The sequence below is a fragment of the Apus apus genome, chromosome 5 (assembly GCF_020740795.1).
Source record: "Apus apus isolate bApuApu2 chromosome 5, bApuApu2.pri.cur, whole genome shotgun sequence".
NCBI lineage: Eukaryota > Metazoa > Chordata > Aves > Apodiformes > Apodidae > Apus > Apus apus.
The window spans coordinates 48,515,209-48,532,770 of NC_067286.1; the positions used below are offsets into that span (position 1 = coordinate 48,515,209).

A 17,562-nucleotide genomic window follows, 5' to 3' on the forward strand; every position below is an offset into this window, starting at 1 on the left:
CTAGACCTTTCTACAGTACTTTGCCACATCCCTTAATTAATGGCTGGGGAACAGGCAGCCTGTGCTGTGTGAGATTGTGATCTCTCAAGATGTTTATTAGAATTGGCTAATGTACATATACTCATTTCCAAGCCCATCTATCCTGGTAACAGTTCAATTCACATTCCAGCCTCTCCCCCAGCTATGAGGCTTCACCTACATTTATCTTTTCTCAGCAAATGTAGATTTTCACAGACCTCCTCTACTTTTGTCATTTCCCTCTCCCACCACAACAAATGTGACTGAAAGGGTTAAAATTCCTGAGAAGGAAGGGAGAAATATTAAGTAGGCTGGCAGACAGCAAGCATGAATGAGATCAATTTCCCCGAGAAATCTGCCTTACATATAGCAAAATAATGTTTATTATTGCCACTATTAGAAATTAACTTTCAATATGTAATTTTTACTTAACGTTATGTGAAAGCATCTGTTATTCTCTTACAGATGTGAAATGACTCACTGACTCACTAACTTAGTACAGTATTATTACAACAGTAAGCACAAGCACAATAAGGTTTCTTTTTTGTATTTTAGACTATTGTTTTAGGGCCTCCAAGGAAAATTCACCTTGAGAAATTGAGTCATAAACATTAATCCCCTGACTGTGCCTTTGGCTTGGTTCTGTTTGAGCAGATGAGATTAAATTGTGTTTTTAGAACACTGAAGAATCACACTGTAAGAACCAACCCTGGTAGTACAGTCCATATGACTCTGTGGATACACCAGGGAAATGCTTAAGAGTTCTCCAACTACAGTGTTTTCTGAACAATTTAACCAAACCGACCTAACACTCCGGAAAGAACTGACCAGTTCTTTCCATTACACAACATGCAAGTCCAAACCTTCTTGTAAATATACTCCAGTGAATCAGTTAGCTGGATACAAACATTTCAAACATCAAAATGCATTCCGAACTTTAAAACTCTACTCTTTCATTATTTTTTTTTGCTGTTTTTTGTCAGATGTTAAGTTTCTAATTTTCACAGACCAGATTTATGTTCTTAAAGAATATAAAGACAAAAAGACATACAATACTTTTTGTGATAATATGCACATACTTGTTTATTGTTCTACTCTACCATTCACATACATAAGCACAACAGTAGAAGCAACTTTTATACCTTCCCAAGGAAACAAAAATCTACAGTGCATGTCTACAGAGACAATTTTTATGAATCAGGCAAAGCCTTTTGTTGCCTCTCAGAATCCTGAAAATCTGTCTTCAGCAAAAATCACTGCACCATTTTACCTACGGAATAGTTCAGACAGTAAATAATGCCATGCATAATGCTTGCTACTGTGAGTAAAGTTAATTATTACCACTGCTCTGTTCAGTACAGCTACTGATAAAGTTGTAGTTTATCTTCTACCAAAAACCATTAAGCTCAACAACATAACTGCAAAAAAACATACACAAAATCACTTTGCACTCCAGAGGTTGCTGGCACTCAGCAATATAGCAGGTTAGGAGCAGTGTTCAGCACTACTGCAGTTTCAGGCAGAACTTACATTTCTAAGTAGTTTAAAAAGGTTTGTAAGAGTTTGAAACAGAGGTGGTTGGAGAAATAAAAACTGGCCAGCATAATTACATTATTACTTTAATTTTTACAATAAAACTACGAAGAAGTCCTAAATGACTGCAAAAGACACCTCAGTTTTGCCTGTCATGTTAAATATAACATACCCTGGTGATGGATTATGATGGACCTTGGCTTCTCATCAGCTCTGAGGAAAGAGTCAACTATCAGAGAGATATCAAAGTTGCCTGTAAAGTTCTCAAGTTCTCACAAGCTGAACATGTGAAATTTGATATATGCCACCATAAATGTGATTCTGAGTTAATATTTAATTTTTTGAACTTATACTGAAATGTGGTCATTAAAAACAAAGTAATATATTGACTAAAATAAACAAATTTTGTTCCTTAAAGTTTTGCCAGTAATTCTCATACAAAAAACTTCCAGTAGACTAAAATGTAACTCATAAACTGTGCTAATAACTGAAATGTAGATCCCAAAGCCAGTCTAACATCGTTTTTTGTGTAATTTGATCTTCAAGACAAGCAATCTACGGTGACACAGTCTACACATAACAAACCTACAGGCTAAATTCCCAGAGTTTTCAAACATACACAAGGTCTTACTACTAGAGAATTTTAATATACCTCTGCCTGGCAGAGAAGCTTCTCTCTTCCTAGAAGCTACAGTTTGGGATCTTATCACATTCACTGTTCCCTGCACCTACTGTCGTTATCAGAAAGGCTCCTGAACGTGGCTAGAACATCCCTCTACTGGCAGGCTGATACCAACAGCTGCGATGCCATCCGGGGGTAATGCAGAACTGGTTAGAACAAGAAGCTAACCCCAGCCTGTATTGCTGAAAGCTTCAAAAACTCACCATGCAGAATGAACCAAATATACAAGAAACTTAGCCTAAGTAAACAACTCTTCTAGAGTTTCCTCTTGGTGTGGTGTCCCGAGGATGGGCCGACAAGGGGGGGGGGGGGGGGGGGGCGGCGGTGGAAGCTGGCAAGCAAAAAGCATAGTTCGAAGTATCTCCCAACATAAGTAATAAATGTTGTGCATACCTCCGTTTGGCAACAGGCCACAGAGGGCTCCTTACTATCAAGTATAACTTGATAGTCAGCAACCGTGAGTCGGCATGATAAACTGAATCATAATCTCAACTCAGGAGCTTAAAAAAAACACAACCAAAAAAACCCCAAACCATTTACAACTAATATTTACCTTAATAATCGAAGGAATGAGAGTATTTTTTAACTTATCCAAGGCTGCGGGGGAGAAAAACCCCACCACCTCGTTTTCTGCGTTAAACAAACCTTCTCCACCCACAGAACTAACATACACCTATTTTTTCAAGTATTTCTACATCCACGCCCCCTCCAGCATCTACCAGCAGACAGCTGGACGCAAATCTGAACACACCAATGAGAAGCCAGCACCATTTTTATGGGAACGTTCCTATCTCGGGCTCTCCCCAGAGCTACCCCAGGGAAAGCAGCTGTGTCGGCAACCCGGCCGCGCTGCCGCTCCGCGCCGGCGGGAGGAGCGCGGCCGGAGGACGCACCGCGCTCCGCAGCGGCCCAGGAAAGCCCCCGGGCCGCGGCCCCCGCAGCCGCCGGGGCCCCGCGGCAGCACCGCCCCGCCGTGGGGTGGCGGCGGGGGCGGAGCGGGCACGGGCGGGCCGCGCTGCGCCGCGGCAGGGCCGGGCCGGGCCGGGCCGGGGCAGGCCCGGCGGGGTGCGCGGGAAGGCCGGCGCGGGGCAGCAGGCTCTGCGTGGAGGCGAATGGAAGCGGCAGGGCTTCCCCAGGGCCAGGCCGCGGCGGGCCGCTGGGGGGAAAGAGCGTTCTCCCGGGACTTTACCTCTCCCGGCGCCCTCGCTGCTGCCGGCGGGGCGCTGCCCGCGCCCGGCAAACGCCGGGAACAGCGCCATGGCCGCGCGCGCCGCCCGAGCCGCCCCGCGCGGTGGCGGGGCAAGATGGCGGCGCCGCGCCGGGCACGCTGGGAGGGGTAGTTCCCCTGCCCGGCGGCCCAAGATGGCGGCGCGGCCCGCTGGGTGCGGCAGGGAAAGGCCCAGGCCCGGGGCTGCTGCTGCCGTCCCGCCCTCGCCAGGCCCCGCGCGTCCGCCGCCGTGACTGCGGGGCTGGAGGAGGGAGCTGCTGGGGAAGGAGGAGGGAATGGAGTTTCCAGAGCCAGCCTTTCCTTCCCCAGCACCGTGGCTTCCCTGGCGGGGCTCGCTGGGAGGGAACACCCAAGCAGCGGCTCCTCGAGACTGGAACGCTCGGCTGTGCGAAGGAGAACCTCGTAAGACGCCGTGCTTCCTATCTGCTCGTATCCGCTGCACCTCTGAAAGCCCACCTAGCCAGAACGCCTGTCTCAGACGCGGGTAGTGAGGGCCAGGGAAGAGCTAACCTCCTGCACTCTCAGTCCTTCAGCCTCCCGGCCAGGGCGTCACCATCACGTTTCACACTTTCCCTGAGCCTGCCCTCCATAAAGGAACTGGGCAAAAAGCTTTGTATGCTTTTACACTTTGCGCCTTCTTGGGCAGAATATTACATGACCTGATTATGTATTGTCTGAAACAGTATTTGCTTTTTGTTTCAAGCCCAGTGCCTGATCCTTGCATTGTGAGGAAAAATAAAGCGTCCCTATTCACTTTCTCTGCAATATTTTATAGACCATTAAGATACTTCACTACAGTATTTGCCTTTCTGGACTGAAAAGTCTGCCTTTTAAATTCATCTATTGAAGCCATTTGATAAAGTTCTGAATTTTTTTATTTTTCTAACTCCTACACTAATCCTGCATGATCAGAATTTATGTAATGACTATGCTATAAGTGTACAATGGGTTTAGAAATTATATGGAATTACAGTGACAGGTTTCTGCTCCTTTCCCAGTACCTGCTGATCATTCTGTTTGGCTTTTGGCCTCTCCTGAGCTACACTGTTTCTTATGAATCCATTCCTGAGTGGCAAAAGATAATAGGTAACTATTGCATGTAGATGTTAGGAATAGCTTCCCTGTGCATGCCTCTTCACGTTTGCCAAGCTGATTTTTTCGGTTGTTTTATAATCTATTTACATATATATTATATATATATCGTTCAAACTACATGAAGTTAAACAAGGCCAGGTGCAAGGTTCTGTAATCCCAAGCACAAATACATGTTGGGTGGAGTAAGGATTATAGACAGCCCACAGGAGAAGGACTTGGGGGAAGTGGAGGACCAGGAGTTTAACATGAGCCACCAACGTGCACTCGCAGCCCAGAAAGCCAGCTGTATCCTGTGCTGCATCAAAAACAGCACGGCCAGCCGGTCGAGGGAGCTGATTCTCTCCCTCTACTCTGCTCTGGTGAGACCCCACCTGGAGTACTGTGTCCAGTTCTGGAGTCCCCAACATAGAACTCTATGAGTGTGTCCAGAGGACAGCCACGAAGATGATGAGAGGGCTAGAGCAACTCCCCTATGAAGGCAAATTAAGGAAGTTGGGGTTGCTCAGCTGAGAGAAGAGGAGGCTCCGTGGTAGCAACTTCCCAATATCTGAAGGGGGCCTACAAGAAAGCTGGGGTAGGGCTTTTTACACAGGTATGTAGTGAGAGGACAAGGTGCAATGGTCTGAAGCTTAAAGAGGGGAGATTCAGGTTGGACATTAGGAAAAAGTTTTTTCCTGCGAGGGTGGTGAGATGCTGGAACAGGTTGCCCAGGGAGGTTGTGGACGCCCCCTCCCTGGAGGTCTTCAAGACCAGTTGGATGTGGCCTTGAGCAACCTGATCTAGTGGGAAGTGTCCCTGCCCAGGCAGGGGGGTTTGAACTAGATGATCTTTAAGGTCCCTTCCAGCCCAAACTATTCTATGATTCTATTTCTGAAATACTTTAGTGACCTTTCTCAGTCAGCTTTCTAGTTGATTTTCCTGAATAGCATCCGTCTGCAAATTTTGTCAACTCTGTGTTCACTGCTGTTTGCAGCCTTTTGTAGATGTTGGACAGTTAGATTCTGAGGGATCCCACTAGTGACTTCTGCCTTTAGAAAACTATAAAACTTACCAGTTCTTGTTTCCTACCTTTTTTTTTTTGTTTTTGTTATTAATCTATAAAATGATAATCCTTTGTATTAACAGGAGAGAAGAATGTAAGTACAGAGATAAGAAGATTCAGAAAAAAATAGTGGTCATGGACACTGATAGTCTAGAAACCATCGAGTGGGGCCTGACTGCCAACTTGGAAAGAACGGGCTTTGAACTGTGTGCTCACATACTGATATGGAGCAATGTTTTGGTTCAAGGCTGTTAACATCTATCAAGTTTTGTAGTGAAACATTAGAATGTAGAAAATGCAGTATGTCATATATAGAAATGTTTACCTGCTTAGAATTGATACAGAAGATAGGGGGAAAAAATCTAAAAGAAGCATGTTAACAACTTGTGACAAAAAAAGTATCTTGTCACATGCACGTTTTAGCCTTTTTCCTGAGCAGAGTAAACCTATGTAATTATGCTACCTGAACAAGCATTTGTCTTTCTGCCTAGCATAGATTCTCCAGGTAGCTTTAGAACTTGTGAGCAAATTCAGCCAAATTTAACAGGAGGTTATAGGTTAATATATTACTGCAAATTACATGAAAACAGGTGGCAACACAGAACAGGATTTTCAGTGGGAGGAAAACTCCAGTGTGCATGCAGTTCATCTCAGGAGTCTAACATACTGGGAAAGCTGAGTCAGAACTCTCCTGCTCATGGAAGTATTTGTTATAATCTTGTTTCGATAGTTACTGAAATTTGTAAATGCATTTATTCTGCATACCTCAGCACTGGGAAAACTATTACCTATCTGCAGAAAATGATTTCTTTATTCTCTTGTGAACCAGACTCAAAGCCCTTTCAACATACTGATGCTCTAGGTGCAGGATAAACTAAATGGATTTCATAACAAAAGCAGTTTATTTGCTGAATGTCATTATTCACGTTGACTCTCAGCTTATCATAGTGACGGTAGCTAACAACTTCTCAACAACAAGAATACAGAAAATGTGCTTTTTGAGAGTAAAGTAAATGGCCAAAGAGAGAGTTTAGAAGAATCCTAAATACAGATGTATGTCCTTTGTCCCTGGAAATTAGCCTCATTATGGGTGAAGAAAGGGATACATTAATGAAGGGTGTTATTTTTGTTGCCATACATATATTACTGTGACAGAAAAAACAAACAACCCACCAAAATAAACAAGACCCACCATATTTAATGCTATCACATAAATGCAGGCAATATTTCTCATTATTGCAGGTGGAAATTAAACTTGTGTGAATATTGCTTTTAGGATACTGCATTTATTTGTACTAGTAGTTCTTATTTATCATCAGTAGAAACTGGCTATGTAGTAAAATTTCTATGTCAAGATTTCCTTGACTTACTGAGTGAGCAATGCACATTCTAATGAAATGTTTTTTTCTGCAATGTATTTAGCTCCATGTCTGACAAGTTTTATTTTGCAACTTTTGTCTTAAAATTCTGTAAAATGCATTATATGAATACTTTTCAAAGACTTTACAGGAAAGAAGTACTATTATAAGTAAATTGTTTGACTCAACTCAGTTGACCCAAGCCTTTTCTTGGGATTTAGTGAAGAATGGAACCAAAACACCTCTTGATGTCTACAATAAAATTACCTGAAACATCTATAAGATATCAAGAGACCATCATCTTCACATAGGAGGTTTGCTCTCATATGCAAAAGGATGGAATTGACGAAACAATGCTGAGTGTTTCAGGCAACTTTATTCTAAGCAAAACCTTACAGAACATGCCTTACAGTACAGTACTATGAATGCTGTAATTGAAAGCATACACAGTGGGTACTTTAAATAAAAGCATCAGAAATAAAGGCAACAATTTTGAGTAAGGGCTACATTGCCCTTGTTTAAAGAAACAGGCATCCCTAAAACATTGTAAGATTTTGTAAGACTGTAAAAGCAGAAGTCACATTACAAAGGACAGAATTAATTCTGAGCACAGAGCTAGAGGAACAGTTGGATGTATTCACATGCACCTTCTTTGGCTCCCTTGAACAACCCTGGTGGGATGGATTAGCAGGCTTCCAGCTCTGTGCTCCACCAGTCTTTTCAACCTTGACATACCAAGTGCTGGCAGCAACCTGGGATGATGCACTTGTATCTTGATAAGAACACTTAGCTTACTCTAGTAAGAAAATGCATGGTTTCAATACGACACATTTAGCGTGTTCCAACAGTGTGAGGAACTGGGCAAACATAAAAGGAGGGTGCTATAGCTTTATGTCCCTGTGGTGAGACCTACAGAGCATAATGGGGTTTCCAATGACACAGGTTCCTGTTCTGATGGCATGCCAAGTTTCCAGCCTTTCTCTACGTTTTCCCAGCCCTTTCTCAAGTTTCTTTCACTAAGAAATCCCTTTGTCTATGCCAGAGCTACTCAGATGTATTGAGATCTACTGAGTAATTTTACCAAGAGCTAATTTTTTATTGAGATGTGCTCGGCTGGCAGAAATGTGAGAGCTCTGGTTTCAGCTCTGCCAGGCACCACGCGCTGATGCCGGGCTGTGACCTCCACACTGTCCCCAGCCTTGCCAGCAGAACAGCACGGAAGAGATTATCTCCTCCAGGAGCATCACATGCTTGCAACTTTAATGATGCTTGATAAGGTCTCCGTAGCTATTTTATTTCCTCTTTCTATCCTCTGTCAGGGTGCTGTGTGGGCAGCCAACTCCCAGGGGGCTAAGACAGGAGCTCCTCAGCCAGAAGCAGGACACCAAGGGCTGCCCCAGCCCTGGAATCAGGCACCACACTGGGGACAGGGACAGGTCAAGTCTGGGCTGGGACATGGGCCCACAGGTACGCCTGGTCCAGCAGCGCTGATGGCTGGGCAGGGCAGTGGGGAGCTGTGGAATCACTGGGGCAGGGGCTGATGGCCCTGGGGGCTGACATGGGGTCCTGGGCCATGGTCAGGGTGGGGGAGACCCTGGGTAGAGCCAGGCAGTGGCAATCAGGCCTGTCAGTGCCCTCGGGGACACGACACCTTCACCCCACGCCATTCCCCTTCAAAGTTGCTGGTGTACTTCCCACCCCTTCACCCTCTCCACCTCTGTTGTTCACTTGAAGAGAGAGAGGACTGCCCTCCCCTGAGTCTGGATGTGTCCTGGCAGCCACCCCTGCCGTGCTGCCAGCTCTCCTCCCTGCCTGCTTTCTTTCCCAGGTAATCAGATTCCTGCTGTAAGGATCATGCATGACATGGCTGGGTCATTTCACAGAGGAAACAATGTAGGACTCTCCATCATCTCATGCTTTGCCATTGTTTGAGAGAAGCAGCTCAAGAAGATGTCTTCTAAGAAAAAAATAATCTTAAACGTGTATTATTCTTCTAATCCTCAAAACTGACAGATCAAAACAGAATGTAGTTTGATACAAAATTATAACAATTTTACATCTGTCTTTCAAAAGCACATCTGTTGTATTTTGTAAGGGAGATGACCTGACATATACAGCAACAAATTCCAATAACTTTCTTTTCAGTTTTTAATTACATATTGGATTACATGTACAGTAAGTATTCTAGGTGAGAATATGGTATAATACTGCTATTAAATTTGATGTACCATATTTTTCTCTCAAAGTACCTATTTTGCAGGTCGGTATAGATATATTTCCCAGAGTCCTTTATAAAGACGTTTTTAAAATTACATTATTGCTCATTGAAAATATGCAATTCTGCTGCCGCCTTCTTACAATGTAACAAATAATATCTGAATAAAGTCTTAGCAGTTTAAATTATTAATACAACAGGGATATAAAATTACACAGAAGTGGTGCAACCATTTTTCCTTCAACAGATAAATTAAAAAAAAACATATATAGTATTATCTTATTCGGAGATGTTTACTGCTAATATTTTTACAAAAGCTGATGGGCCTTCTTTTTAATGCTTTAATAAATCTGATTATTTACTGATTCCACTTCTATCTGTAGGATTTTCAGTTATGATAAGCTTGCTGTGTTATCAAATGCTTTATTGGGTAGATCAGCTATTACAGGTATGTTTGTGATGCACCTATGTCATAAAGATAACTGGTTCAGTTTAGATATGCATTCTGATTCTACAATTATCTGGATATAATCTATACATAGACACTAATCATATGCCACTCAGCCTTTCTTCCATTAACCAATTCTAAAATTTTGTAAGATCTGTTGCTCAGTCCACTGAAATTTTTTTCACTTTTCTCAATTCTTGTTCTGAAATAGAATTGTACACTGTATGCCAGATGCAGTGGTACTTTACAGAATTCCCTATTTTTCACTCTCTACTGAAAATATTCTACAGCCTTGCATTTATCGTTCAGTTGGCTGCATCATACCTTTGGCTCATAATGATCATGACTAGTAATTACACTTAGGCTTCTCCAATCTATCACTTCCCCTGGATGAATCTCCGTTATACCAGAAAATCTGGTTATTAATCCCTAAGGACATGGCCTTGTATTTTGTATTAAATTTAACTTCTATTACTCCAGGCTGCTAGGTTACCCGCTTTCTAGGAATTAAATTCTTGATATGGCTCATTGTGAGCAAGGCCACTCAGTTTTTGCCATCTGCTAGTTTAATGAATATGCTCTCATTTCTGTGCCATTGCCTTTATTAAGTAAGATTGAGCCAAATGTTGGTGTAAGGAGCCCCACTGGATATCCCTCTCTAGTCTCAAAGTGCTCCTTCTAACACAGACCTACTAGCCACTTCTTTAACTTACATTTCTCGTACTGTTTCCCATTTCAACTAATAATCTCACCAGTACTGTGTTGTCAAGTGCTTTACTGAGACAGAAATAAATTGAATCTATGAGGTTTCCACCCATAAACTTTCTGCTACCATTAAAGAACACTCCTGTTCTACCTTTAGTAAACTTGGACTGCCTTTTGTCCCATCTTACATTCATATCCATAGTGTTCATTATTAAAAATAAATAAATAATTAAAGCTTTGTGCTTTGTGCTAGCAGACTAGCAGAATAATTGCATATATATTGTTTATAACAAGAAAAGTGAAGCTTGCTATAGAGCATCACCACAGTACAACAGATGGATTAAAATCTGTACCACAAGCCATAAAACTTCATGCCCTAGTTCTTTAATTAGTCAGTAATGTTTCCCCATATGAGCAAGTTGAGCTCTCCTAGTTTTACCTTCCATGCCATGGTTCTTTTCTGTGTGTATATTCCCTTCTAACAGCAAACTTGGCTTTGACTTTCCTTTCTCCATCTTTGTTCTGAAAGCTGCAAAATTACTCATTAGGCTGGCAAATGTAGCTAGGTTACATATAACCTCAGTGCTTTGAGGGTCCCCCTTCTTTTTCTGCTACTTGCAATGTGCTACCTACATCACAAAATGGCCTTTTGCTTTTTTTTTTTACTCTTTTGCAAGATCTAGCTCTGGGTTAGGTTTGGGAAATCTTCCTTGAGCCCTGTACCTCCAAGTCTCCAAGTGATAGCTTTCTTCATTCATTCATTTCCCTTCTCCATTCCATACAGACCTTTTCCTTGTTTTTACTCTGACTGCTGAGGTGGTTACTCATCCCACTTGCATACTTGGAATGTAAATTCCAGACGGTTCTTACATCTCTGAGTTAGAAAAATTCCAGATCTCTGTCATCTTTAAGCCTCTGATTTATTCAGTCCCTTTGAATACCTCAATTACTATGTCTAATATACAAACATTTGTTCTTATGGTATTAAAAAAGCCCTCCAAAACTTTACTTGTTGAAACAGCTTTGTTTAGTCTTATATTTAATTTGGATTTTTCAACCAGGTGGGGACAGAGAGGGAACTACTCTGTTTTCACTTTAAATGCGACCGGATCTCCTCCCATCATTACTACCTACCTAAAGTTAGTCTAAAATAGAATCAGTTCGTACCCAGTAAAAAAAAAAAAAAAAAATTCTTTGGTTGTCATTGCACAAAGATTTGAGATGTACTGGTATTAGTAGCTCATGATTTCCACTGTACCTCTGCATTTTTAAAACTCCCTTCAACCTCATTGGAAATCTCTCTTACCCCCATGTTTTGCCAACAACTGAGCTGTGATGCTTGCAGGAGATCTTCCTTTCTCCAATCTCCATTAGTCCTGTAAAATTCCACTAATTCAGCTGCCATCAAGGTTGAAAACTTTCCTCTAGTTTTCTAGAAAATTTCAATTTGTAAATAACATCACATAGGTATCCATTATTGGTATTGAAAAGTTATATTACCAGATAATTTATATAATGCTTGAGTTGTATGCAATGTCACCTCTCTGAAAGAATGCTGATTGCTGTCACTAGACAACCAATATGACAGGCATTGAAACTAGTTGATATATACACAGTAAAAAAAATTAAAAACCTACAACATAATGAGCTGAAATCTGCTGTCCTGAACTATAACACCACTCTTTCAGCACACTGAGGATTATTATGCCTATAAAAGCAACATCCTAACATAGCTAAATTATGGATGGCATCACTAAGTCACAATAATATCTTAACTGGGACTAATCAACTATATATTTATTAAAATGAAATCCTCTGTTTTATTAGCAGTGAAAGTTATTTTATACAAACTGCAGTTTTTCTGCTGAAAGGGCTGTTACTTTTGAACTGAAGTGCAGCAATATGATGCATAACCTTGAGGAGACTGCATAGGTAAGTACACTTGGTAAGCTCTATAACAGCATTAGGAAATTTAATTTTCATGTAGAGAAGAACGGACATTAACTTCATTGTTATGGTCCTTCCACAGAGGCCCAAATGTGCTTCTTCCATGCACTTCTTTTTCACCTTACCTGTCCCTCATTGTTTTCCTACACCCATTAAATTGCATAAAAGTATTTATTTTGGCTCAGAAGGCTGGAAACAAGCAGCTGTACTTGCATTAGATGTATTATGAGGAGAAGTAAGGGTGATGGTAATGTGAACCTCGTTCTTACTGCAAAAAAAATAGCCTAAGCCAGAAAATTTGAATGTCAATGTACCTTCATGGTATGAGTTTTTATATATATATATATATATATGTGTGTGTGTGTCTATACTATTTTATGTGCCATATCTTACTTTATACACATATACAAAAGTGGAGACGTTTGAAAATTACACATTTCCAAGAAAACTGAGTATGTAAAAAATCTGCTTCTCAGTCTGTGCCACAAAAAATGAATATGCACAACTTCATCAAAATGTTTGCAACAAACTTCTTTCCCATGTAAGAAGAAGGCTGGACTAGAAGACCTTCTGAAAGTCCTTCCAAGCTGACCCATGCTATGATCCTGTATGAATTCTCCATCCCTCTAGAATTCTGTCTCCCACTACCACTATTCCTCATCCAGACATGCACAAAAACCAGATTATGACAACCATTTGACAAATAGCTTGCAGCCTAAACCTGTCTCCCATATATGCATATTTCCTTCTTGGTAGCGAAACTCAGGATGATGACCATCACAGACGACCATTCGCTCACAAATGGCCAGTCACATATTGTTCCTTTTCTTTTTCCACACACTCAGCATTGTACAACAATAACTTATCTCACGGTCCCTTCCAGATATTCTTTCCTCCCTTAATATAAGTTAATTTCTTTTTTATTTTCCCTCAGATTCTTAGAATTATAGAATCACAGAATCATAGAGTCATTTTGGTCAGAAAATACCTTTAAGATCATCGAGTCCAACCCTTAACCCAGCATTGTCAAGTCCACCACTAAACCATGTCCCTAAGCACCACATCTGAACATCTTTTAAATGCCGCCAGGGATGGTGACTTAACCACTTTTCTGAGCAGCCTGTTCCAGTGCCTGACAACCCTTTCAATAAAGACATTTTTCCTAATATCCAATCTAAACCTCCCATGATGCAACTTGAGACCATTTCCTCTTGTTCTATCACTTGTTACTTGGGAGAAGAGACCAACACCCACCTCACTACAACCTCTTTTCAGATGGTTGTACAGAGCTGTGAGGTTTCCCCTCAGCTGCCTTTTCTCGAAACAAAACATCCCCAGTTCCCTCAGCCTCTCCTCATAAGACTTGTGCTCTAGACCCATCACCAGTTTTGTTGCTCTTCTTTGGACGTTCTCCAGCACCTTAATGTCCTTCTTGTAGTGACAGGCCCAAAAGTGAACACAGTATCTGAGGTGCCACCTCACCAGTGCCAAGTACAGGAAGACAATCACTTCCCTAGTCCTGCTGGCCACACTATTTCTGACACAAGCCAGGATGCTGTTGGCCTTTTTGGCTACTTGTGCACACTGCTGACTCATATTCAACTGGCTGTTGAGCAGCACCCCAGGTCCTTCTCCACTGGGCACCTTTCCAGTGACTCTTCCCCAAGCCTGTAAAACTGCTGGGGGTTGTTGTGACCCAAGTGCAGGACCCAACACTTGGCCTTACTGAACCTTATACAACTGACCTCAGCCCATCGATCCAGCCTGTCCAGATCCCTCTCTAGAGCATCTGTCTACCCTCGAGCAGGTCAACGCTCCTGGCTAACTTGGTGTCATCTGCAAACTCACTGAGCATGCACTTGATCCCCTCATCCATATAATTTATAAAGATATTAAAGAGAACCACCCCCAACACTGAGCCCTGGGGAACATCACTTGTGACCAGCCACCATTTAAATCCATTCACCGCAATTCCCTGGGCCCAGACATCTAGTCAGTTTATTAAACTTCATTAAAATTTATTAAAGTCTAGGTAGATGACATCCACAGCCCTTCCCTCACCCACCAAGTCACCTTGGCATAGAAGGACATCAGGATATTCAAGCAGGACCAACCTTTCATAAAACCAGACTGACTGGGCCTGACTGCCTTGTTGTCCTGCATGTGTGGCATGGTGGCAAAATTATCTGTTAAAAAAATCTTCCCTGGCACTTAGGTGAGACTGGCCGGCCTATAGTTCCCTGGATCCTTCTTCTGGCCCCTCTTGTAGATGGCTGCCATATTTGCTAACCCTCAGCCAACTGGGACCTCCCCCATTAGCCAGGACTGCTGATAAATGATGGAAAGTGCCTTTCTCTCAGATCATCGATTTCTTTCAAAGCAGAGCTCAACCCTGAGCTCATTTGCACAGCTGCAGCCATTATTTGAAATACTTTCTACCCATCTGGCTATAAGCAAATCTTTTTTGGTCAGAGGATTTCTTACCTATTTTCATTACTTCACTTTTGGCAGCACATGAACTCCACCCTCAGAAATACAAGCTTGGACACAGCACTGCAATGGAACCAAGGCACTACTATGACAAAGGAACAACAAACCACATCAGCCCAGGCTAGAACTCAATAGCTTGCAAAAGAAGCATTATGTGTGACACAGATGGGTCACAGAATGTGATAAATATATGGAATGTGAAAGATTATCTTCTCCTTTTTCACTCATATCTATCAGTCTGTCTGTGATTATACTCTGCTTCCCAAATACTGTGTACATCTCTGCAGAAGTGGGAGGTAGCTGTAGTGGCCTTGAGCGATAAGATCTAATTATCTAATCATTCTTGAGAGGCCAAGCAGTGGAAAAAAAGGCCCACAGCCAACAAAAGAAAAGTGTTCCAGAGCTTGTAATGAGTGACTCCATGAATGAAGAATCCAGAAGATTGATTTCTATAACCAGTGTTGTTTGTTTAAAAGATGTTTTACTTTATGACTGAAATCATAGGGGATACTCTTCCCCAAATGTGTCAACACCTTGTCAATACATTCAATCTTTCAGCTGACCCCTCTCTCATAATACAGTCTCAGTTACCTTCTTGAGGTAAGTGGAGTGGTTCTAGTGTTTCTTTTCTCACTATAGATTAAAACACTATAGAGCTTTTCTCTTCAATTTATTGTGCTGGTCTCATTTGTTAACAAATTTAGGATACAAAATGGTATAGTAGGCCTAAAGCATATTTCTTATTCACTTAGGTAGAAAAGGAGTGCAAACACAAAGCCCCATTTCTTATTCACAGGTCATATTAACAAAATGCAGGAAAAAAATCTTTCTTATATAAGGTGTGATTCCACATACAGTATGATCTGCTGTAGTTTTTCCTCAGCACAGCTCACAGGCAGCACATTCCCTGCAAGACTCTTGACATTGCTGAAGGCCTCAGCAAATTACTGTTGTAGCCATGGTCTGGGTTGATACAGAACATAACAAGTGTTTCTCCTAGAATATTAATTGTTCATGGAAAACATTACTTAGATAACAAAACTTAGGCACATAGTCCATATTAGGCTGTCCATCAATCTTGCATTGTTGATTTTCCCATTTACCAAAGAAGCATTTCCAACTTTCAACTGCTGCCAGGTCAGGGATTTGATGCTTTCCCACTGTCTATTGTTAGAGGAATTAGGAATTTTCAGAGGAAAACAAATAAGCTTATCTACCGGTCCAAACTGCTCTACCGAATGGGCAGAAGCTGGAGAGTTTCCGAGAGATTAAATATCAGACAAAGTGAACCAATGTGCATGGCTCAAAGCAAAAATCAAGCATGTTTGATCTGCAGCACAAGTCCAAAGACAGAGCTTTATAGGAGCACTACAGATACGTCTCAACATGTTTGCTGCAGAATGTCTGAATACGGAGTGCTTCCATTAGACTAAAAGGACAGCAAGGGCATTTGCTATTCCTCTAAACGTATCGTAACATCTGTTAAGATTATTGGTGAAGTAGAGGTCCTGGCTATATTTCTAGCAAATAAAGCTGCAATTCCCTCTCCATTGAAATGAATATGAGCTTCTCTGTGCCTCCATTCAAGCAGATTAATTCCTCACATGCACGTGATGGATGTTGTTTTTGTAGGTTATCTTGCTTCTGACTAGAAGCTGAAGAAAAACAGTTCATTTTGCTATTTGAAATCTTGTGAGGGGGCAGGTTAAAATACAAAAGGAAGGAAACATTAATCTTTATCCTACTAAAGGTTAAACACCTCAGGAAAACTAAGAGGCTCAATCCCAGAACTTTATAGAACCAAGGCTGCTCATGATTTACAATACTAGACCAGAAAAATAATTAAAAACTCCATTTAGTAATGTCTCCTTTCCTCTTCTAATAAGTGAAAAGCTATGCTTTATTGAGGGGGAAATATTGGGAAAATCACCCAGTAAAATCCCAGTATGCCAAGTGCATTATTCCTCTTGATCAAAAGCACCAGAGAAATAATTTTGAGAAGCATGTAGAAATAGGAATAAAGTCTTTCTCTATAGCAACATGAGAGCAGGTGAAAATAATTACAAGATAGAAAAGGGTGAAAGAGTGAAAAAATGTTAAAATCTACTGAATTTGTAAAAGTTACTATTATTTGTCCAAAATTTCTTGTGAAACTGAAAGAGTATCATTTAAATATGGAAAATCTCTAAAATGCTTCAGTGACAGTTTATTATTCCGTACACTTTACTTCGCTAACCAGCCTTAGTCCATTATTTTCTGTCTACTCTTTTGTCTCTTCATTATCTGTATCAGTGATGAGCTCTTCCCTGTATAATTTAGCTTAGAAAATAAGTTAGGTTATTATTCCAAACTAGAAATCATATAAAAAAAAAAACAAAACAACACCCACAAAAAGAAAATTCATATAGAAGTAAATAGAAACACAGCTAACACAGAAATAGAAACTGACCATATTTATGCAACTTATTAATTACTAAGAAATTATTATTAGTGTTCATCAATATATCCAGAACAACTTCATTAAAGTATAGCCAACCATGGCAGACAATCTTGTACTGGAACACTGCAGCTGTATATCCCAGGAATCATAACCACTGATTCCTGATATTTAGAACTGTTCAAAGTCCTAAAATCCAAATAAAACTGAAATGGCACTCTACCACTTTTGCTACCAAAAGGGTGCCAGTGAGTTTTAGAATGAAGCACTTCTTTTGAGCTAAGCATACTGCCATTTTAATGAAGAAAGCACACTATATGCTTAAAAACTTCTGGCACCTATACACTGAAAAGGGAGGCTGTGC

General features: G+C 41.3%; 1 protein-coding gene across 2 annotated transcripts in view; it reads right to left on the reverse strand.

Moving 5' to 3' along the window:
• NRDE2 (NRDE-2, necessary for RNA interference, domain containing) overlaps nucleotides 1-3,540 on the reverse strand; it is a 29,116-nt gene extending 25,576 nt beyond the window's left edge. For both annotated transcript variants that reach the window (XM_051622599.1, XM_051622598.1), the window contains exon 1: nucleotides 3,423-3,540. In XM_051622599.1, the coding sequence (XP_051478559.1) occupies nucleotides 3,423-3,492 (70 nt within the window). In that variant the 5' untranslated portion in view covers nucleotides 3,493-3,540. The remainder of the gene's footprint in view (nucleotides 1-3,422) is intronic.
• Between the last annotated feature and the right edge of the window lie 14,022 nt (nucleotides 3,541-17,562).